Source organism: Marmota monax, unplaced genomic scaffold (assembly GCF_021218885.2).
Source record: "Marmota monax isolate L192 unplaced genomic scaffold, Marmota_monax_Labrador192_F-V1.1 WCK01_AAM20220418_F8-fsc00102, whole genome shotgun sequence".
In the NCBI taxonomy this organism is placed as follows: domain Eukaryota; kingdom Metazoa; phylum Chordata; class Mammalia; order Rodentia; family Sciuridae; genus Marmota; species Marmota monax.
Genome location: NW_026692494.1, coordinates 6,079,035 through 6,100,706, shown reverse-complemented (window position 1 = coordinate 6,100,706; position 21,672 = coordinate 6,079,035). Strand labels below are relative to the sequence as shown.

Here is a 21,672-nt window from a genome sequence, read left to right as displayed (position 1 = left end):
TGGGTCCCAGCAGATAGTCTGGGAGACAGTGACATCCTACAGAGGCAGAGCCTGGGTGGTGGACAGTGAGCCTCCCAGAGAGCCCTCAAACCCATGTCTGTGTCCCTTCCCCTGCCCCTGCAGCCTCAGCCTCACAGGGCATCCCATGATGATCATAAAGGTGGCAGTGGGTGCCACGATGCCCGTTCCTGAGCCTCGGTGACCTGCACACTGAAGACCCTTCCTGGTGGGCCTGCCTGGAGGGTGGCCCTGGGGAGTCAGGGAGGCTCTTCTTCCTTTACTTCTGTGGTCCTGGGGAGCAGCCAGCCTTGCTCCTGCACCTGTCCCCCTGGGCTGCACCCAGGCCCCCATTTTTAACTTTTGGTACTGGGGTGGAAACTCGGGGTGCTTTACGACTGAGTTCAACCCCAGTCTTTTTTGAAGACAGGATCTTGTGAGTCGCTGAGGCTGGTCTCAACCCTGTGATCCTGCCTCAACCTCTGGTCTCTGGGATAACAGGTGTCATCCAGAGGAGAGCATCCAGCTCTCCTCCTCTTACAAATCCATCAAATGCCATCCAGGGCTTCTGTGACCAGCCCTGGTCGTGGTCAAAGTTTGCCTCCAAACTTACCGGGGAGTAAGTTTCTCTTTGGTGACATGCCAACCTAGTAGGGGCTTGGGAACAAAGGAGCAAGTCCAGTAGTACACTCTTCAGAAATGAACATGTCCCCGTTGGTTCATCAATTGTGACAAACTTCTGCATTAACACAAACCAGAATCAAAGAGCTGGGTATGGCCTTCAGAGGATCTCTGAATTATCACCATAACTTGTATGACTCTGAAATTATTCTAAAAGTTTCAGATACAACTTTTATAACAGCACTGCCTGTGTACAAGAGAGGAAGAGGCTTTTGTTCCAGCCAGTGTTGCAGATTCTGGTCAAGCCTACCTGTCCTTTTCCCCCACCTCAGCCTGGATGCCAGGCCTGGGTGGCAGCCCCTGCCCTGCCAATGCACCTGCCCTTGCCTCTCATCCCCAGGGACCAGGAGGGTCTGCTTAGCACTGGGGCCCCAGCACCTCAGAACTCAATCAGTTCCTGCCTGGTCCTCAGTAGGCGGCCGGCCTGCTGGAGCCCCAGTCTTCCATTAGGGAAAGGGGCGGAAAAGGTGGAACAGGGATCCAGCAGGATTTGTGTGCAGCAAATGATGTGCAGTGGGAGGCGTTTTGCAAACTCGAGTCTGGTTATCTGTTTTTTAATCTGTACTGACTGTAGCCCTACACGAGTGGAAAGTGTTGGGTGGATTTACAGCACTGCCAATTTTTTAAAAACGTGTTTTTTAGTTGTAGTCGGACACAACACCTTTGTTTTTATGTGGTGCTGAGGGTGAACCCAGGGCTGAGCCACAGTCCCGTCCCAGCACTGCCAATTTTTAAAAAAAAAAAATCTAAAATACTGAAGAAGGTAGGTAAAGGAAAGTTTGGGGAGCAATAGAAGTAGCGGGTAGTGGGAGAACTGGTGGTCGCTGGTGGAGTCAGCGCCAACTTCCTGGATCCCGGGCTGCACAACGGGGTGACGTGCCGGGGAGCAAACCGAGAGTCCGGGGTTGGGTGCCAAAACTTCTGCCGAAACCCGGGATCGAACCAGGGACCTTTAGATCTTCAGTCTAACGCTCTCCCAACTGAGCTATTTCGGCAGAGCGCGAGGCGCCTCTCCTTGCCGGAACTCCGCCCCGCGCCGCTGCCGCTGCCGTCGCTGCTGCTGCCGCTGCTGCCGCTGTCGCCGTGCGCAGAGCGCGCATGCCTCGTAGGATGCCACTGGGCGCCAGGCGGCAGCGCTGTCTCTGTGGCGCAATCGGTTAGCGCGTTCGGCTGTTAACCGAAAGGTTGGTGGTTCGAGCCCACCCAGGGACGCGCAGGGTGATGTTTTGTTTCCAAGGGTACAAAGGCGTCGCATTTCCTTTTGTCACCCTCGCCCCGAAGGCCCCTGACCCGGAGCCATCCTCCTGAAGCCCCCGGTGTTGGCACGAGCAAGCAGGGAAAGCGCAGCGCCCCGAAGGGCCCGAGCCCGGCGCCATCCTCCTGAAGCGCGCGGTGCTGGCACGAGCAAGCCGGAGGAGGCGCAGCGGAACGACCCGGACGGGGTTCCGGTTTCCGCCCGCACGCGGAGGCTTTTTGTTCATGGCCCAGGGGACCCGGAACGCTGAGGAGGACGAACCGCAAAGGTTGTCTGAAGGCCGAGGCCAAGATGGCGGCGCCAGCGGGTGAGCGCGCGGTGGGCGCCGGGCTGGGCCGGGTGGGGGCGCCGGGCCGGGTGGGGCGCGGTCGGCGAGGCCGAGGCCCGGGCAGAGGGCGAGGGTCGCCCTGTTCAGGCCGCAGTGCGGGCCGGCGCGCCGCGCTCTGCTGCCGGGGCGCGGAATAGGACGGCAGGCCAATTCCCAGGGAGACCCTGCGACCGCCGAGCGGCGACTGGCCGAGTGTCCGCGCGTTCGCGGTTCTCTTGAGTGCTCACCCTTGGTTACGAGTCCGGCCCTGCCCGGTGTGGTGGGAGGAGGCCGAGGCGGGAGGATTCCCCGAGCCCGGGGTGGGAGGCCAGTCCGGGAAACGTGGAGAGACTCCGTCGCCAGAAAATAGTAACAGGGGCAGTAACAGGGACAGAGAGAGTAACAGGGCCAGAGAGAGTAACAGGGGCAGAGAGAGTAACAGGGACAGAGAGAGTAACAGGGACAGTAACAGGGGCAGAGAAAGTAACAGGGCCAGAGAGAGTAACAGGGACAGTAACAGGGGCAGAGAGAGTAACAGGGGCAGAGAGAGTAACAGGGGCAGAGAGAGTAACAGGGACAGAGAGAGTAACAGGGACAGTAACAGGGCCAGAGAGAGTAACAGGGCCAGAGAGAGTAACAGGGACAGAGAGAGTAACAGGGACAGTAACAGGGCCAGAGAGAGTAACAGGGATAGAGAGAGTAACAGGGACAGAGAGAGTAACAGGGACAGAGAGAGTAACAGGGACAGTAACAGGGGCAGAGAGAGTAACAGGGCCAGAGAAACAGGGATAGAGAGAGTAACAGGGACAGAGAGAGTAACAGGGACAGAGAGAGTAACAGGGACAGAGAGAGTAACAGGGACAGAGAGAGTAACAGGGACAGTAACAGGGCCAGAGAGAGTAACAGGGATAGAGAGAGTAACAGGGACAGAGAGAGTAACAATGACAGTAACAGGGACAGAGAAAGTAACAGGGGCAGAGAGAGTAACAGGGACAGAGAGAGTAACAGGGACAGTAACAGGGGCAGAGAGAGTAACAGGGCCAGAGAGAGTAACAGGGACAGTAACAGGGCCAGAGAGAGTAACAGGGATAGAGAGAGTAACAGGGACAGAGAGAGTAACAGGGCCAGAGAGAGTAACAGGGACAGTAACAGGGGCAGAGAGAGTAACAGGGATAGAGAGAGTAACAGGGGCAGAGAGAGTAACAGGGACAGAGAGAGTAACAGGGACAGTAACAGGGGCAGAGAAAGTAACAGGGCCAGAGAGAGTAACAGGGACAGTAACAGGGGCAGAGAGAGTAACAGGGGCAGAGAGAGTAACAGGGGCAGAGAGAGTAACAGGGACAGAGAGAGTAACAGGGACAGTAACAGGGCCAGAGAGAGTAACAGGGACAGAGAGAGTAACAGGGACAGAGAGAGTAACAGGGACAGTAACAGGGCCAGAGAGAGTAACAGGGATAGAGAGAGTAACAGGGACAGAGAGAGTAACAGGGACAGAGAGAGTAACAGGGACAGTAACAGGGGCAGAGAGAGTAACAGGGCCAGAGAGAGTAACAGGGATAGAGAGAGTAACAGGGACAGAGAGAGTAACAGGGACAGAGAGAGTAACAGGGACAGAGAGAGTAACAGGGACAGTAACAGGGCCAGAGAGAGTAACAGGGACAGTAACAGGGCCAGAGAGAGTAACAGGGATAGAGAGAGTAACAGGGACAGAGAGAGTAACAATGACAGTAACAGGGACAGAGAAAGTAACAGGGGCAGAGAGAGTAACAGGGACAGAGAGAGTAACAGGGACAGTAACAGGGGCAGAGAGAGTAACAGGGCCAGAGAGAGTAACAGGGACAGTAACAGGGCCAGAGAGAGTAACAGGGATAGAGAGAGTAACAGGGACAGAGAGAGTAACAGGGCCAGAGAGAGTAACAGGGACAGTAACAGGGGCAGAGAGAGTAACAGGGATAGAGAGAGTAACAGGGACAGTAACAGGGACAGAGAGAGTAACAGGGACAGTAACAGGGGCAGAGAGAGTAACAGGGACAGAGAGAGTAACAGGGACAGAGAGAGTAACAGGGATAGAGAGAGTAACAGGGACAGAGAGAGTAACAATGACAGTAACAGGGACAGAGAAAGTAACAGGGGCAGAGAGAGTAACAGGGCCAGAGAGAGTAACAGGGACAGTAACAGGGGCAGAGAGAGTAACAGGGACAGAGAGAGTAACAGGACCAGAGAGAGTAACAGGGACAGTAACAGGGCCAGAGAGAGTAACAGGGACAGTAACAGGGACAGAGAGAGTAACAGGGACAGTAACAGGGCCAGAGAGAGTAACAGGGACAGAGAGAGTAACAGGGACAGAGAGAGTAACAGGGACAGTGAGAGCAGTAAGTGGCAATGGTAATAGTAACAGTGATCACTAGTCACGGAGTGAGCCTGGGCCAGAGGCACCCCAGGGCACGCACTTGGCTGTGAGTTTACCCAAGTCCCTAACTTCTCAGACGGGAAACTGAGGCCTGGGGACCGACCTTCATGCCCGGCCTCAGCCTGCCAAGGTTACAGTGATGTCCTTAAGAGACTTTTGAAGCTGCCGCCGCCTCAGAAGGCAGCCACCTGGACAGGCCGGAGCCAGGAGGGAGAACCTGTGGGGATTGCAGGGGTTGGGGCTGCGGACTCCGGCCCTAGACCTTGGATGCAGGAAGCTGCCCATAGCCTGGACAGCAGCCTCTCCCTTAGGCCGTCCCTCCCCACCATTCCCTGAATTAATTTGCTCTTTCTGCCACAGTCGGTGTGGTTAAACCACAGAAATTCATCCTCCGCGTCCCGGGGCCTGGGAGTCTGAGATCAAGGTGTTGCGGGCTGGTTCCTCTGAGGTCTCTCCTTGGCTTGTGTGTGGTAGCTTCTCCTTGTGTCCTCACGTGGTTGTTTGTCCCTGTTTGCATATCTGTGTCCTGATCATCTCCTCTTTGTGTGTGTGGGTGGGGGCGGGGTTTCAGTTGTAGATGGACACAATATCTATATTTTATTTATGTATTTTTGTGTGGTGCTGAGGATCAAACCCAGTGCCTCGTGCATGTGAGACAAGCACTCTGCCACTGAGTCCCAGCCCCCAAGGCCCCCTGCTTTAAAGCAGTACTGCAGATAGAACCCTTTTTAATTGATTTGAGACAGGGTTTAACTAAGTTGATGAGGCTGGTCTTGAACTTGCGATCTTTCTTCTTCAGCCTCAGTCATCTGCTCCTCTTTTTTTTATTTTGATACTAGGGCTTGAACCCAGGGCTACTTTACCACGGAGCTACATCCTAGTTGTTTTTGTTTTTTGAGACAGGATCTTGCTAAATTGCTTAGGGCCTCCATAAATTGCTGAGGCTGGCTTTGAATTTGCAATCCTCCTGCCTCAGCTTCCTGACCTGCTAGGATCACAGGCATATGCCATGGTGCCGTCTGGCCTCTCTGTTCTTAAGAACACCAGTCCTGTGGATTAGGGCCCACTCCAGTGACCTCACTGTAAATCCTCTCTGTAGAGAACCTCTCTTCAAACACAGTTGCATTTCACCACATGCATTTGTTCATCAGGACCTCTCGTGTGTCCAGCTCCCTTCCCCACCCTGTGCGTCTCCCGTCTGACAACAGCCTGTTGGAGCTTCAGGTCTCTCCCTCTGGGTGGTTTCCAAGGAGGCCTCCGTTTGGAGCAGTCCCCCCTCTGTTCTTTGTGTGGGCTTCTTGGCTGCAAGGGTCGATGTGGGTGGTGCCTTTGCTGCCCGCCGGACTGCAGGTTTCTGAAAGGTAGTGGGTTTCCGTAGGTTGGGTGGTGGTCGGCAGCCTCTGAAGCCCTCAGCACAGCCCAGGGGCTGGGGCCTCAGACACACTTGCTGAGCACCACCTGTATGCCTATGCCCAACATAGCCAAGGCCAGGTTAGGTGCTAGGGAATCCAGGGAGGTCCCTGTGTCTCAAGGGAGGCAGACCCTACGTGAGTACTGGGCAGAGATGGGATGGGTTCCAGGGTCCAGAGGGCCTGCGGCTGTTGTAGACCTGATGCCCTGATGGTATCAGCTCAGACCTGCACCATGAGAAGGGGCCAGCTCTGTGCCAGTGTGGGGCTGGGTGTCCAGGCCCAGGGAGTGGCGAGTGCAGAGGACGAGGCAGGGGTTGGCAGGGAGGAGGCGGGTCACAGGGAGGTGGCCTTGGTGTGGAGTCCAGGCTTCCTGCTGGGGCAGTGGGGTCTTCAGAAGGGATGAAGCTGCCTGTGTATTGAGCGACCGTGCTCACCAACGTTTGTGGAGTGGCATTTAGGACAGCAAAGGCGGTGGGGGAGTGCCTGGGGGAGACGCCTGAGGCTGGACCCTGTTACTGAGCCCCTGGCACCTGAGCTAGTGGCCCTGGGTACTCACTGTCTGTGACCTGTGGCTCTCTCCACAGCCCTCAGCCCGCTCTGTGTCCGGATGCTCGGCCTACGGTGAGTGCCTGACCACCCTGACTACTGGACAGAGTTGTTGCAGGGCCTCAGAGTGGGAAGGGGCCTTCAGCATCAACAAGGGAGCCCCTTGGTGAAGGTCACCCACCAGGTCGGGGCAGGACAGGACCTGCTTCCTGTCCTTGGCATGTGGAGTGTGGGGCCCTGTGTGGACCAGAGCTTCCCTCACCCTCGTCTGCCTGTGTGGCACCCTCAGCACTCCTTGCTGCCTGCCGCAGGTGTTCTGTGGCAACTCAGGCAGGGCTAGGGGCTGTCCATCCCTTGGTCAGGGACACAGGACCTGTCCTCAGAGCGTCCTTCTGCAGATGACACAGTACTGTCCCTGCTTCAACATTTGGGCCTGTTGACCAGCTGGGTGCGTCTTTGAAGAAGCCCTCCAAAAGTCTGGGTCATCGTCAGGCTGCTGGGCGGTGGCCACAGGACCCCAGAGGCTCATTCAGGGCTCTGAGTGAGAGGGTGGGAAGCCACTGGGTACAAGAGCAGGAGGTCCCTGGTAGCGAGGGAAGGGCAGGTCCACAGGGACAGGAAGTTGACTCTTGCCCAGGCCCTGGGTTCACCCAGTAGGGCCTCAGGTGATCACTGACCCTCGCTCCTCTCCTGGGCAGCTCCAATGTGGGTTCAGCCATGCAGGCACGAGGCGTCCATCGGAGCCTGGCCAGAGAGGGCCCCAGCAGGTGAGGCTGGCTTCTGGAGGAGGTCATATACCCCACATTCCTTGTCCTGCCTGCCCCCCGCTGCCTGCACTGCTGCTGACTGGTGGTGTCTGCTGGGCTTCATTCTGTGTCCCTGCCCTGAGAGCTCTGCCAGGACCTGGCCTGTGGGTCCCAGCCCCACCTCCATGTCCCCACTGCCCACCGGGGTAGCCTTCTTGTGTTCCTCTGCTTATTAGATTCTGTGGCCTCAGGCTTCAACCAGTGTGATCCCAGGACTGTGCCTGTGACTGTCTTTGTCCTTCCCTCTGAGAGACTGCTCTGGGCCAGGTCCTCCAGGCAGGGGTGCAGGGTGGCCACACCTGCCTCCCGGGGGCTCTGCCAGGCTGATGCCTTCTCATGCCAGTGTGTCCTGTGCTCAGCACCCAGCCTGCTGTGTCCAAGGCCAGAGCCATGGTTCCTAAACCCACCGAGCTTCCCAGGAGCCGCGGCGAGTTTGTGGTGACCAAGCTGGATGACCTTATCAACTGGGCCCGCCGAGTGAGTCCCCATTGCACTCCAAACCCCCCCCCCCCAGCTGCACACTCACACAGCACTGCACACGGTGGACACGAGTGCACGCCTGTGTCCCAGCTGTCCTTGAACCCACCCTCCTCACTTCCACCCCGCCCTTCCCTGTTCCCTGGGCCTCTGCCTTCCTGGGGTCTCTTGACAGAGCTGTGTGGGTGGTGCTGGGGGTTGAACCGGCCTGGTGCCTGCGGGGCAGCCCTCGACCAGCTGGGCTACATCTCAGCCCCCAGAGGAGTTTTGCAAATGAGAAAAGGCACACATACTGAGAGCAGTAGGTCCTTTTCCCCTGCTGTGTGCAGGTCAGGACCAGGAAGTCTACTCAGTGTCCAGATCAGCCCTGATCCACCCCAAGGCTGACTGTCGCCCACTGGCGTGTGCCTGTGAGCATCCTGCCAGGGCTGCAGCTTTCAAGATGCAGGTGCCCTCTGCAGGGTCTCACATTAGCACAGAAATCTGGGGGCTCAGGATCTGTCCAGCCACAGAGGCCAGCCAGGTGGACATGGCCATCCATGCTCTGTAGTTTGGACCTGGCCACCTTTGTTAACACATCTGCTGGGCATGGGGACACTTTGAGGTCTCCTACCCAGGTGGGGGGCCAGCAAGAGCCACAGCGGAACAAAGCCAACAGTTTGAGGAAATGGCCAGGCCAAGGGCTCAAGGATGGCTCCTGGGGGGTCAGCCAGGCTGTGCAGGAGCTGCTGGGCTGCAGATCCTGGGGACGTGTGGGACAGGCTTAGAACTTGAGCAGGCCTGGAGATTCAGACCTGTGTTCTCACAGGCTGCTAGGACCACTAGGCCCATGGCTGGTGCCTGCAGGATGTCCTGGGCTGGATGGGCTGACCCATGGGCAGTTCCTCTGATGTGTCTGGCAGCAAGTGCGCTCTGAGAGGGCCCCGGCCCGGAGCTCACTTGGTGTGAGGGGCAGCCCTTCCTCCTGGCCACTGCTCTTGGGATGGGAACCAGGGTAGTCTCTCAAGTGGGGCTAGCAACCGAGACATTTCCTCTGTGGACTCCATGATGGGCTGCGTGTGACCCTGCCCCCCGCCCCCCAGAGCTCTCTGTGGCCCATGACCTTTGGCCTAGCCTGCTGCGCCGTGGAGATGATGCACATGGCTGCACCCCGCTACGACATGGACCGCTTTGGTGTTGTCTTCCGCGCCAGCCCCCGCCAGGCTGACGTGATGATCGTGGCTGGCACGCTCACCAACAAGATGGCCCCAGCACTCCGCAAGGTATGCCTTGTCCCCTGCCCGGCCAGCCAGGGGCCTGCCAGGGGCCACACAGACCACAGACGTACGTCTCTTTCAGGTGTATGACCAGATGCCAGAGCCCCGCTACGTGGTGTCCATGGGGAGGTGAGTGCCGATGGCTGCAGCCCCCTCCCTGCCCCTCTGGTCTCATTTCTGGGGGCGGGGGAGCATAGGCAGGCCACACCTCCCCAGCGGCCCAGCCTGCAGCAAGCACCCCCCTAGCACTCTGCTTCTTGAACTTGGGAGCAGTGGGACAGTAGCCTGGCACTCACACTCCTGGGCATCGCCCGCGGTCCTCCCTACCAGGGCTGTCTAGTCGCTTTTAATTTTTTCTAGATAGAATTTGCATACCATGAAGTTGACCATTTAAAGTGGGCAGCTCAGTAGCTTGTAGTTACACAGAGGCATGAGAATCTGTAGTTCCAGAACATCCTGTCACCCCAAAAGGAGACCCCATCACCATGAGTAGCCCCCGTCCCCCCAGCCCTGCACCCACAAGTCCACATCCCGTCTCTGGACTCCCCTGTCCTGGACTCTCCTGTCACTGGTCATATGCTGTGGCCTTGTGTGTCTTGATCTCATTAAGCATCAGGCGCTCAGGTCTGTCCACACTGCAGCTGTGTCAGCTCGCTCCTGCTGGTGGCCAAGGACGCCCCAGCATGTGGACAGCCCAGTAACCTCATTCGGAGCAGTTGAGATACACCCCAGAGCTCACTTAGCCAGTCACCGTCGCCAGGCGTGGCTGTTCCTGTTCCCACAGCCCTGGGGCCAGTGGCCCAGAGTCAGGGGGCGTTCCTGGCTTTTCCTGGGGTGGAGGCAGCAGGTTGTGGGTTTTGGCATGGCCTTGGCGACCTGTGCTCCTCCAGGGACTTCTTGCCAGTCTTCTGACCCCACGCTGGCCGCCCTTGGGAATTGGCCGTCAGCAGCCCTGGGCTGTTGCACACCTGCCCCTGTGCTGCAGAGGGCCCCTGGAGGCTGCCGTCAGCTGGTGGGGGGAGGTGGGTGCTGCCCGCAGCCCTGTGCAGAGTTGCCCCTCCCCCAGCTGTGCCAACGGAGGCGGCTACTACCACTACTCCTACTCCGTGGTGAGAGGCTGTGACCGCATCGTGCCCGTGGACATTTATGTGCCAGGTGAGGACATGCTCCAGAGACAGACTGGTCCAAGGTAGCCCAGCCCCTGGTCAGCGAAGGGACTCCTGCAGGGAAGTAGTCCAGACACTGGACTGGCCCATGCTGGGACCACATGGAGCCATGTATAGTTACAGAAATGGGAAAATGTTCCTGGAGGCCAAGGAACATTCCTGGTCCTCACAGGAAGGCCCGTAAGACCCCCTCAGATCCAGGGGTGGCCAGGTGGCCATACTTAGCAAATAAAGTGTGCAGGGCAGGCTGGTGTGGCCCAGTGGTGCTGCGCTTGTTTGGCACTCGTGAGGCCTGAGTTCTGTCCCAGCACCAAGGAACCAGAAAGTGCAGGGCCCTCAGTTCACTCCGAATGCCAGGAGCGACACCAGTGCTTCCTCGGTGTGTGTGTCCCCTGAGGGCTCAGGGCCTACTGAGCGCTGGCTGGCTGACATCATGCTGACCTGGACGTCCTGTTTCACATGCAGGCCCACGGTGTCCCTTTCCTTGGGCAGTCCCAGTGAGTGGCAGATGGGCACTGTGTGGTGGCTTCCTGGGCATTTGTTCTGATGACAACCAGTAGTCATCAAGGTCTGGAAGCAAAGCTCCCTCTGGACATGGGGGACAACCATGCCCAGCTCTAGGCTGTCTCACACTGTAGCCTGGGCCTCCAGTGAGCAAGGGATGTCCCTGGTCAGGAATGCTGGAGGCTGGTGCCAGGGGACTACCCCCCTGTTCTTCTTGGCTCAAGCTGTCTGCCCTGGGCTCCCTGGCCCCAGGTCCCATGCCTGTTTGTGAATGTGTGCCCCCGTACCCGGAGGGCAGTGGCTTCTCCCCTCTTGGGAGTGCCTGAGGGCCAGACTAGGCAGTGCAGGCACTGCCCGGGTCCTGTCTCAGGCCTGCAGAGTCCAGGAAGGAGTAGCAGGAGGGGAAGATGAGTCAGCCCGGCCCACTCTGCTCAGGGCTTCTCCCTGGCCTGCCCACCTGCCTGGGCCCAGCAGGGTGCGTTTGGTGGACCTTTGTGGGGCTGCACTGCAGAGGGAAGGGCAGGCTGGAGTGGCCTTACTGCTCTGGCCAGAGGTCAGCCACAGGAGGGAGCTGAGCTCGTGTCCCCCACAGGCTGCCCGCCCACAGCAGAGGCCCTGCTGTACGGCATCCTGCAGCTTCAGAGGAAGATCAAACGGGAGACGAGACTCAAGATCTGGTACCGCAGGTAGCACCTCTGCAGCCACTGGAGCCCTGTGCACCCTGCCCCAAGACGGAATAAACCTCAGTCCTCGTGCTGTGTGCAGTGTGGGGTGCGAGGCGCCCTGGGGTGAGGGATAGCAGCCCCCAGACAGATGGACAGTGTGGGACAGAGCTGAGGAGGGGGTCAGCCTGGTATCCTGTGCCTGCTCAGTAGGGCCTCTGCCAGGCAGGGTCTCTTACTACCCTGTGGATGAAGGTGCCAGGGGGTGAACTGCCTGGCCCATCACCCAGATGACCCCTGCTGGGAGGCTCTGGCCTGGGGCCCCTGACCCTCTCCCTCTCAGGCCCCCTTGGTTTAAACAGCTGCTGGCCTTTTGGGTGGCTCAAGTGGCCACTGTCTCCTGAGCCCATGTCTCAGTAGTTTGGACCTGTAAGGACACTGAGAGGCTGAAGAGAAAGAGCCACATCCCCACCAGCTGACCCTTACCCTGGAGACACCAGGCACAGGCATCCCCTTTGGGGACCATCCCTGGAGCACCCCTGGGTGTGCAGTCTCCAGCCAGGTGGCCTCAGGAAGGCCTTCACCAGAGGCTGCCTTCCTCAGAGGTGTGTGTTCTCAACCATATTTAGATGTCCCATGTTCTGCTGACCCCAGCTCTGCAAGTCCGTAGCGAGTGCCACCACGGGCCAGGGATGGTTTTGGGATGGCAGTTCCCACCAATCAGGGATAGGATGGGGGTTCCCAGATCACTAGGGTGGAGGCAGTGGGTGCCTGGCCCAGTCAAAGGACGGCTTTTTTTGGTACTGGGGACTGAACCCAAGTGTGCTTTACCTCTGAGCCACATCCCCACCCCTTTCATTTTGAGACAGGGTCTTGCTAAATTGGTCCCTAAATTACAGACGCTGACTTTGACCCTGCAGTCCTCCTGCTTCACAGCCTGTCACTGGGATTGCAGTGTTGGCCATGTGCCCAGCCCAAGAACAGCTTTTGGGACAAGACCATGCTAAAGTGGCAGCTGTTCCAGTCAAAGGGAGTGTCCTGCACTGAGCCCTCGGCCTGGCCTTTGTGCTCAGCGTGTGGAGGGAGCTGGCAGGAGGGTCCCTGCAGAGGGCACAGCAGTACTGAGGGCCTGCATGTGAATGGACAGGCCCAAGAGCTGCGTGGGTAAGGCCAACAGCTGGGGTGACCAGTTGGGCCCAGAACAAGCTGAGCCGGTCTGTTCCCTAGGTGGTGGGGTCCTGGTCAAGACCCTGGACAGTGGGAGCTCTGCAGTGGTGGAGCAGTTCTCAGGATGACACTGCTCACTGGGGTGGGCAGGGCAGGGGCCATCCCCCCACCCTGTGAGGCCCTAACTAGCCCCTCAAGACCTTCTGCTGCCATCAGAGTAGTGGTCTCGCCTCCTGCCACCTTGGACAGGGGACATCCACCATGGGCAGGCTTCTGACCTGGGGCTGCTGGGAAGCTGGGCTACACACACCACTGCACACATGCCCACTGGCCGCCTTTATTTCTCTCTCAGCCCAGCAGGTTACCTGGCAGTGGTCAGCAAAGCTGTGACCACTGCTGAATCAGGCCCAGCAGAGGCACCAGGTGGGGCACAGAGGCCTAGTAGGTGGGCCGTGGCCCACAAAGGCACTGAGTGTGTGCAGATCTGGAGGCGGGTGGCTCAGTGCTTGGTGACCAGGGGTATGATCATCTGCGGGAAGGTGTAGTAGCGGCAGTCGGCTGGCGGGACCAGAGCCATCACCTCCGTGCGGATGTCCTCCCTGAGGAAGCCCGCCTCCTGCAGCACAGGCACCTGTGTCTCCTGGGGGGGGGGGGGTGGTCACAGCCCTGGCACTGCCCCTCAGGCCCCAGGTGTGTGCCCAGGTGAGTGTAGTCCAGCTGTCCACATGCCCCGGGTGTCCTCCCAGCAGTCCCCCAGCCAGCACCCCAGGGCCAGCAAGGCACAAAGGCCCTCTGTGGCCCCTGCCTGGGGTGGTTCTCCATGTTCTTATGAGTGCACCCCAGAGCAGAAGGACGGACGTCTCATGAGGAGACCTGCCTTTTGGCCCTGTGGTGGGCAGAGGCTCTGATAGGAACGGCTGGACAGGCAACAGAGGGGGGCACAGGGCCCGGGCTGTATCCTCAGGGCACTGGGGAGCCATGGCAGACGGCTGACCCAGTGAGGGGTCTGGATGGGCAGCCAGTACAGTCTAGCCCATCCAGGATCTCAGCCCTGAGGCCTGCAGGAGGGGAGCCCTCCCAGAGGTCCCCAGGGCCACTGCCTGGTAGAGTCGCCACCCATGCCCTCCCGTGGCCCCACCTGGAACATGGTGGTGATGTCTGAGTACTGGGCCTTCATCAGCTCCCCCCAGGAGGTGAGGTTGCAGTAGGTGAGCACTCCTCCAGGCTTCAGCAGGCGGAAGGCGTGGTTCTGGGGAGGAGGTGGGTTTGGACAGGGGCTCCCCACAGGCCTGCTGCACCCCAGCAGTCAGCACCCCAGCAGTCAGGAATGGGAGGAAAGCCAGGCGCCCTGCCCAGCCCGCAGAGTACCCAGCGCCGCCACTTCCTACCCTGATGAAGGTGAACTGGTGCGTGTGCCAAGTCTCCTCTGACAGCGGGTACGTGTCATACAGGATCCCTGCATGGCAACATGGCTCTGTCAGGGCTGGACTGCAGGTGGGCATCATGTCCACTGGACACCACCTCTGCACACCTTCAGGTATCTTGTCACACACCAGGCTCTCCAGTAGGCTCATGTCCTTGCCCACCCAGGCTGTCCCCAGGTGTGTGCCACACATGGTGTACTTAGAAGACCCCTCCATGAGCAGAGGCCTGGCAGGAGCCACCAGAGAGGAGCTGGAGCTCAGCACACCCCCATGACACCCCCATACCTAGCTCCCGGGGCACCCTCACCGTCAAAGTGACTGTCTGGCAGTGTGGGCGCCACGTCTTCCCACAGGCCTTTCAAGGGGACAACCTTGGGAGAGGGGAGGAAAATGAAGATAGGGAAGGAGTCCCAAAAATCTCCCTACCTGCTGAAAGGGTAGACCATCTCCCCATCTGTGGCCGCCCCAGGCCCCCAGCCTCCTCTAGGGAGCGCCTTTGATCACAAGTGGGCTGGCAGGGGGGCACCTTGTGTGGCTGCTGCGGGGCCCAGTCCTGGAGTCGCTGGAAGACGCCATCATTGCACTCGATGATCCAGTGCTCATCGATGGGAGCCTCCTGCACCTTTGAGGCTGCGATGGCCATGCCGAAGCCCACCTCCAGGACCCGGCCTCCTGGACAGACAAAAGACACCAGGCATCGCGTGTGGTTCCTCTGGGGAGCTGCCTGGAGGAGGGGGTGCTGGGCGAGCACTGGCCGAGAATCGCATTTGCCACAAGGACAGGGGAGGGGTGCTGTGGGTGGACAGGACACAGCAGTCCAGAGAGGCAATAGCGTGGGCCCTGGCCAGTGTCCAGAAAGGGTGGCCCGCCAGAGAGGCCTTGGACAGAAGCTTTTGGCCAGAGCCCCTGGGGGGAGGTTAAGCCTTGGACTTTGAGACCAGGCCCATGCTGTTTGTACTGGTGGCCCTTATCTCTCTAACTGGTTACTTTCCTGTCCCCTTCCCTCCCTCTGCACCACGAAGTTTGCAAGGGCAAAGCTGGGTTGAGGCCTAGGACTTGGAATGCTCTGGGAGGAGAGAGAGGGTACAGTCCTTCTGGACCGCGTGTCAAAGCCCCTCTCCACTGCTGTGCACAGAGACACTGGATGTGCTCATTGGCCAGGTGGGAGCATTGAGGCTCAGCATCCAAAGGCCACGTTTGACCCCTGAAGGGCTCCATTTGGGTCTTGGGAGTCTGGGGCACACGGCCTTCCACCAGGCAGTGCAGGGCCACAAGGGGCAGCTGTCTCCTAAACTCAGCTTTCCGGAGCTATTCTTAGCCATTGCCGAGCGCCAGGCTTCCCCGGTCCTGAGAAGGCACCTGCTCCGCGTCCCACAGCTCCTATCACAGACAAGCTCCACCCCGGGTAGCGGTCCGAGGACCCATCCCCTGACCTGCCCCAGGGAGCAGGGACCTCATTTCCTGTGGAGGGGAAATTCCTGCTACTTAGCGGGCGCCTACTGGGTGCTGGCCTCGTTCCCGCAACATCCCCCCTGCCTGACTCGGTCGTCCCACTAGCAAGCAGCCCCACTCCACCACGAGGAAGCCGAGGCGCGCAGGGGCGCTAGTGCGCCACGGGCCACCCGACCGTGGGCTGGCACGCCCCGGCCTTGGTTTCCCCGCCGGCGCCCGGGCGGGGGCTACCTCTGGAGGTGGCGGCGGCCGCCAGCGCCTGCATGTACGGGGTCTCCCAGCGCTCCATCACCGGCTTGCCCAGGATGCGCAGGTGCGTGTCCGCCGGGTCGTAGGCCGCCGGCGCCGCGCGCCACGCAGCGCCGCAGTCTTCTCCGGGCGTAAAAATCGGGCTGTCTGCGGGGCGGCTCATGCTGCAGCCGTGCGGACTCGGCTCAGTGCGAGGCGGGCGGCGGGCCGCAGGCGGCAGGGCCTCCTGGGCCAGGGCGCGCCCGCCGGCCGGGCGGGGCCTGCGGGGCGGGGCCGGGCCGAGAACGCCGCCGCGCGCGCCTCCCCCAGGGCCTCCTCGGGAAGGCGCCCGCCCGGCGGCCCCGCGCCCCGGGAAGCCAGCCCTACTCGGGTCGCCACCTTGCTTCTCACGGGCTTCAGTTTTCCCCTCTACCACCGCGCATAAGGACCAGTTCGCTTCCAAATTTCGGGGTGCTATTGGAAAATGCCTGGAGTATTTAACATTATTCAGTCTTCAGAACGTGCTTCAGGGGTTTCTGCAGGGTATCCCCATGTTATAGACCGGGAAGCCAGGAGGGTGGAGGCGGGTCGCTCAGGATCACAGCCACCACTGCCACTCTGCCGAGCTCCCTCTCCCCTCTGATGAGCTTAGGTCACATGAGACTCCGGAATCTTGATGGGGGGACACCTCACACTGCGCAGTCAGGCAGGCATCCCGGCAGGATGTGGAGCTCCCTCTCCCCTCTGATGAGCTTAGGTCACATGAGACTCCGGAATCTTGATGGGGGGACACCTCACACTGCGCAGTCAGGCAGGCATCCCGGCAGGCTGTGGAGCTCCCTCTCCCCTCTGATGAGCTTAGGTCACATGAGACTCCGGAATCTTGATGGGGGGACACCTCACACTGCGCAGTCAGGCAGGCATCCCGGCAGGCTGTGGAGCTCCCTGCAGGCATCTTTTTTTATATATATATATTTATTTTTAGTTTTCGGCAGACACAACATCTTTGTTGGTATGTGGTGCTGAGGATCGAGCCCGGGCCGCACGCATGCCAGGCGAGCGCGCGACCGCTTGAGCCACATCCCCCTGTAGGCATCTTGCAGCTAGGGAGGCTGAGACCTTGCCCTAGTCCAGGGCAGCCCCTTAGGGTCAGCTCGACCTCTGCCTGCTTCCCTGGACCCCACACCAGGCCGGGTTGGCTTCCTGGCTCTGATACATGATTTCCTGTTTCCCATCCAGACCTAGAGCCACCTCAGGGGTCCCCAGCATTCTGTGGGTGCTCAGTGCTTTGCACAGTCCACAGGCGGGGCTGTTTCATTCCCGAGTAACAGTAACACACAAAGAAACTGAGGCAAGGAGAGTTGGAGGGCTCGGTGCTGCAGAGCTAGCCTCTGCAATGGCTGCATGCCAGGCCTCTGCCCTGCACTTTCCAGGGTGCCTCTCTGCTACAGGCCTGCCTGGGCCCTAGGCCTCCTCCTCAGCAGCCTCAGGAGCACTCTGTCCCTCTGCCTGACCTCTGCACATACTCTTCCCTTTGTACATTTGAAAGGCTATCTGACAGGCCTGGCACACAGAAAGCTTCATGAATACCTAGTATGGGTTAGGTAGAATGAGGTCTGACCATGAGGGCAGGGCAGGACCCCCAGGGGGCAGGGCCCAAGCTGCACTTCCCTGTGCTGTTCTCCAGTCCTTCATCCTGTCTGGGCTCTTACTCCTGGCTGCCAGCCTATGATGGGCACCTTGGCTGGTGTTGCAGTGGCCCTGGGATGCGTACAGGGCATGGTGGAGCCTGCTCCCCTGTGTGTGTCCTGTACAAACAGATGATACTCACTAAGTGTTGCCCAACCCAAGGGAAGCCCTGGAATGCACAGGAAGGAGGAGACCCACCATTCATCAGCTGTTGCTAGACCTCCTGAACAGCAGCAAACAGGCCAGTATCTGTGGTCAGCAATGCAACTGAGTATGTCCTCGGCCTACCATCCCTCCCAAGGCTGCAACTAGTATAGTCAGTGCTGTGGTCCCCACGTGAAGCCCTACCTGGGGCTGGGTCTGCTGCCAAGCTCACCCATGGCCACTGGCACAATGCAGTTTCTTTTGGGCTCTTGTACAGGGTCTTGCCAGCATGGCAACTTGCCTCATCAGAGCCAGCAGAGGGCAGGAGGCTTCCATTAAGATGGCGGGGGTGAGGCTGGGGATGTGGCTCAAGCGGGTAACCGGCTCGCCTGGCATGTGGGGGGGGGTGGGCGCTGGGTTCGATCCTCAGCACCACATAAAAAAATGATAATAAAATAAAGATGTTGTGTTCACTGAAAACTGAAAAATAAATATTAAAAAATTCTCTCTCTCTCTGTCTCTCTCTAAAAAAAAAAAAAAGATGGCGGGTGTGTGAGGGGGAACCTCCCAGTGGTAGCCCAAGAGGCCACCTGGGCTCCACATCCAGCCGCAGCAAGAGCAGGCACATTCTGCTGGCACTTGGCCAAGTTCAAGCTTCAGCCTTTTCCTGTACTGTGACCACTCCCGCCTTTTCTAACTTGGCAAATGGAGACACTGTCTGCTCGCAGAGGCCTGGTTTGTGCCTTTGTCCAAGCTCTACAGCCTATAAACCCAGACTCAGAGATGGCAAGTGGCTTCCAGGAGCTCTCATGCACTGAGCTGCACCCCCTCCCATTTTTATTTTAGGACAGTGTTTTGTTAAGTTGCAAAGTCTGGCCTCCAATTTGTGATCCTCCTGCCTCAGCCTCCTGAGTTGCTGGAATGACAGGTGTGCACACTGTACCTTCCTGGCCAGTTCCTTCCCAAGTGTACACAGTAAATTGGTGTCACAGGAGATGGGGACAGGTGTATGTGTGATTCTGGAACCATACTTTTATCAACTAAGCCACATCCCAGCCATACAGCCATAATTTTAAAAGAACAAAACAAAGGAAAAATACTTATTTTCTGATAGGTAACATATTCAACCAGAATAATGAGACATGGTGAAGAAGGAGTCTACCAGCGACAGCCCAGAGGTCAAACCCTGCTGCTTGTTTCCTGTGGTGCTAAGAACCACGTTGATGTTTTTATATGATAGAAAAAAAAAAATCTCCATTGTTCCAATTTCAGTATTTTGCCACAGTGAGCACTACAAAATCAAAATTAGAATATTTCCTCGTGGGCAGAAGTTACGTGATTTTTTTTAAACTTCCTGTGCTTTTAAGTAAAATTTTATTGGCACACAGCCACAACCATCACCTACACATCTTGTGGGTGCTTTTCAACTCCAAGTTCACAGTGTAGTATTTGCTATCTGAGCTGGGTGTGGCTCAGGGTGGAGCCCTTGCCTAGGATGCACAAGGCCCTGGGTCCCACCCCAGTCACCCCCACTGCTGTTTCTGCAGAGGTCTGCAGTGCTGTCTACCACATCAAGCACCCTGCTGTGCAGGCTCTGAGCTGCACCCAGGGTCCCAGCCAAGAGCCATGAGCAGGGCAGGCCCACACCACCTCCGTGGGAGCTCATCATCTACTGGGCTGGACAATTAACAATGAGCCAACACCACAGCTGTGGTGGCCACTGTACAGTGAAGAACAAAGTCCCCAGGGTCCCTGTCCCACACCCAGATAGCTGTTTTATCAGGCAACATTTATGCTGCTTTGCCTTTCTGTGTATGTAGTAACATTATGTATAGTTATAATTATATATAATACTATGATAGTATTTAACACTATATATAATGCTATCATATGTAATAAAGAGGTCACACAGGCGTTAGCTATAGTTGATGGCTGGAAATGCTTAGGGCAACACTATTCACAATCCCTGGAAATGCCTGGGGTGGAGGGAACAGGCTCTTCTACTGTTTTTTTCTTCTGGTGGAAACAACCCAAACGTCCATCAACCAATGAATGGATATACACAGTGTGTCTGAATATTATTCAGCCATGAAAAGGACACTTGCTACAATGTGGATGGACACTGAGGACCTTGTGCTTAGTGAGAGCCAGACTCAAAAGACTACACACTGCAGGAATCACAGGAAATCTTTAGTCATAAGATCCAGAGACAGCAAGTAGCATGTGGGTGCCAGGGGCCAAGCTGGATGTGGTGGCACATGCCTGTCATCCCAGCCACTTGGAAGGCTGAGGCAGGAGAATCACAAGTTCAAAGCCAGCCTCAGCCACTCAGTGAAATTGTCCCAAAATAAAAAGGGCTGAGTATGCAGCTCAGTGGTGGAATCCCTGGTGTCAGTCCCCAGTAACACAAAAGGCAGGGGGTGGGGAGAAGTGTATATTTTGGCATGCATATTCTCACATTGAAAGTAAATTCAGAGAAGTGTCAAAACACCTATTTTATTGCTGTATCTGCCCTGGAGTGGGAGGGAGGAAATGCCTGGGTTGGAGGGAACAAGCTCTTCTACTGTTTTTTTCTTCTGCACCCAGGAGATTGAACCAGGCCTCATTCAGCAAAGCATAGCTGCCCTTGGGCCACTTCCCAGCCCTCCGCTTCATTTTTAAAAAATATCTTGAAGTAAACGTGGCAAAAACCTAACGTTTTCATTTCAGTGGCAAATACATGGCTATTATTCATCCCTCATAGGTGTCTATATATATTAAAATATACTATTTTAAGCAGTTCGTGCCTGGCTTCCTCCTTTCAACCACATCCTGTGCACTGTATCTGCTGGCCCCTGTCACTGAGGGATGGACATGTGGTCTGTGGGCATCCTGGGCCGTCTCTGTCTACACACACTTAGCTAGCGTCTGAGGGGCAGATTCCTTGATGTAGTGCTGTCCAGCCTCTGCAGTTTGGAAGGCCAAGCCAGCCTGCCATCAGTTCCTGCTCACCCTGGCAGCCATACCCAGCCCAGCCCAATCCCAGGAGCTAGCCTTCCTGACACCTACCTCCGAGCCTGATCACTTTCAAAACTGTTAACAGCCAGGCATGATGGCGCACCACGCCTGTAATCCCAGCGCCTCAGGAGGCTGAGACAGAAGAAGAGTGAGTTCAAAGCCAGCCTCAGCAAAAGCGAGGTGAGACGGTCTCTAAATAAAATACAAAATAGGGCTGGAATGTGGCTCAGTGGTTGAGTGCCCCTGAGTTCAATCCCTGGTACCAAACAAACAAAAAACCTGTTAACTAATTTTTTGACTTCCAAAATGTTACAGTGCAGTATGACCCCTGAGAGGTGGACAGCCACCTGGGACTGCTTGTCCCTTCTGCTGGGTCTGTTTCCCTGTGGCTGAGAACCAATGACAGTCACTTCCTCCAGAGCCTGCTGAGAGCAACATGTTTTGCAAGAAGTAAGGAGGGCTACAGGAGGTGTCCCACACGCCCTATACTGGCGATGGAACCCAGGTTATCAATGGGGATAAAAGCTATGGGGAAAATCACAAGGCAGCAGCATATAGTACCATGTGACAAATCAATACAGATGACTATCCATCTGTCCGTGTAGACTGGTGTTTCTCCACCTCCTGTTGACAAGGTGTGTGGGGGGGTGTCGTTCTCTGTGGTGGCGCGATCCTGTGCATTGTAGGGTGTGGAGCAGCATCTCTGGTCTTCACCCTCTTGAGGTTTGCAACTTGTGACAAACAAACTGAATCTTCATTCACTGCCAAGTGTCCCCAGGGGGACAAAATCGCCCTGTTTCGAAGAATCATTAGTAGACAATCCACAGAACTAAAGAACTACCTCGCGGGGTGGATACTATTTTTTCACAATTGTCGAATTTGGCTTTTGCTTTAATCCCAATCAGACCCATAAGTGATCTTGGGCAAGTGACTCAGCCTCTGTGCCACTCAGTACCCTCTTCTGCGAAACAGGGACATGAAGAGGATCCATGGCCCAAGACGAGAGCGCGGCAGACGCCGTGTACCGCCAGAGGACCGCGAGTCAGGGCTTTATCCACAGCGGTCAACACGCGCGCACGGGAATCGCCAGCG

The 21,672-nt window shown here is 57.5% G+C and overlaps 2 protein-coding genes and 2 non-coding genes across 6 annotated transcripts; 2 read left to right on the top strand and 2 right to left on the bottom strand.

The window, feature by feature from the left end:
- Positions 1-1,600: 1,600 nt before the first annotated feature.
- Trnaf-gaa (transfer RNA phenylalanine (anticodon GAA)) lies at positions 1,601-1,673 on the bottom strand. The gene has a single exon. It is a non-coding gene; the product is annotated as a tRNA-Phe (tRNA).
- A 143-nt stretch (positions 1,674-1,816) lies between these two features.
- Trnan-guu (transfer RNA asparagine (anticodon GUU)) lies at positions 1,817-1,890 on the top strand. The gene has a single exon. It is a non-coding gene; the product is annotated as a tRNA-Asn (tRNA).
- Ndufs7 (NADH:ubiquinone oxidoreductase core subunit S7) lies at positions 1,861-11,571 on the top strand. 2 transcript variants are annotated; one of them, XM_046444337.2, is made up of 8 exons: positions 1,861-2,240; positions 6,647-6,683; positions 7,307-7,375; positions 7,758-7,891; positions 8,974-9,153; positions 9,230-9,276; positions 10,214-10,302; positions 11,410-11,571. In XM_046444337.2, the coding sequence occupies exons 3-8, from the start codon at positions 7,312-7,314 to the stop codon at positions 11,505-11,507; spliced, it is 612 nt and encodes a 203-aa protein (XP_046300293.1). In that variant the 5' UTR covers positions 1,861-2,240; positions 6,647-6,683; positions 7,307-7,311; the 3' UTR covers positions 11,508-11,571. The 2 variants fall into 2 exon arrangements, with proteins under 2 accessions (XP_046300293.1, XP_046300291.1); XM_046444335.2 differs by having other exon boundaries at positions 1,864-2,240; positions 7,774-7,891.
- Positions 11,572-12,967: 1,396 nt separating this feature from the next.
- On the bottom strand, positions 12,968-16,005 carry Gamt (guanidinoacetate N-methyltransferase). Of its 2 annotated transcripts, XM_046444334.2 has the most exons (6): positions 15,754-16,000; positions 14,597-14,742; positions 14,378-14,441; positions 14,035-14,102; positions 13,785-13,895; positions 12,968-13,286 (listed from the first exon to the last, which is right to left on the bottom strand). In XM_046444334.2, exons 1-6 carry the CDS (start codon positions 15,932-15,934, stop codon positions 13,146-13,148), a joined length of 711 nt encoding a protein of 236 aa, XP_046300290.1. In that variant the 5' UTR covers positions 15,935-16,000; the 3' UTR covers positions 12,968-13,145. The 2 variants fall into 2 exon arrangements, with proteins under 2 accessions (XP_046300290.1, XP_046300289.1); XM_046444333.1 differs by lacking the exon at positions 14,378-14,441 and having other exon boundaries at positions 14,497-14,742; positions 15,754-16,005.
- Positions 16,006-21,672: the final 5,667 nt, after the last annotated feature.

Excerpts from the sequence above, each read along its gene's own strand:
- Ndufs7 (XM_046444335.2), top strand. Across the intron at positions 7,376-7,773 it reads GCCAGAGAGGGCCCCAGCAG|CACCCAGCCTGCTGTGTCCA; the intron begins GTGAGGCTGGCT and ends TCCTGTGCTCAG. Across the intron at positions 7,892-8,973 it reads TTATCAACTGGGCCCGCCGA|AGCTCTCTGTGGCCCATGAC; the intron begins GTGAGTCCCCAT and ends CCCGCCCCCCAG.
- Gamt (XM_046444333.1), bottom strand. The coding sequence starts at position 15,934 with ATGAGCCGCCCCGCAGACAGCCCGATTTTTACGCCCGGAGAAGACTGC. Across the intron at positions 14,103-14,496 it reads ATGGTCTACCCTTTCAGCAG|GGATCCTGTATGACACGTAC; the intron begins GTAGGGAGATTT and ends GTTGCCATGCAG. Across the intron at positions 13,896-14,034 it reads ACCAGTTCACCTTCATCAGG|AACCACGCCTTCCGCCTGCT; the intron begins GTAGGAAGTGGC and ends CCTCCTCCCCAG.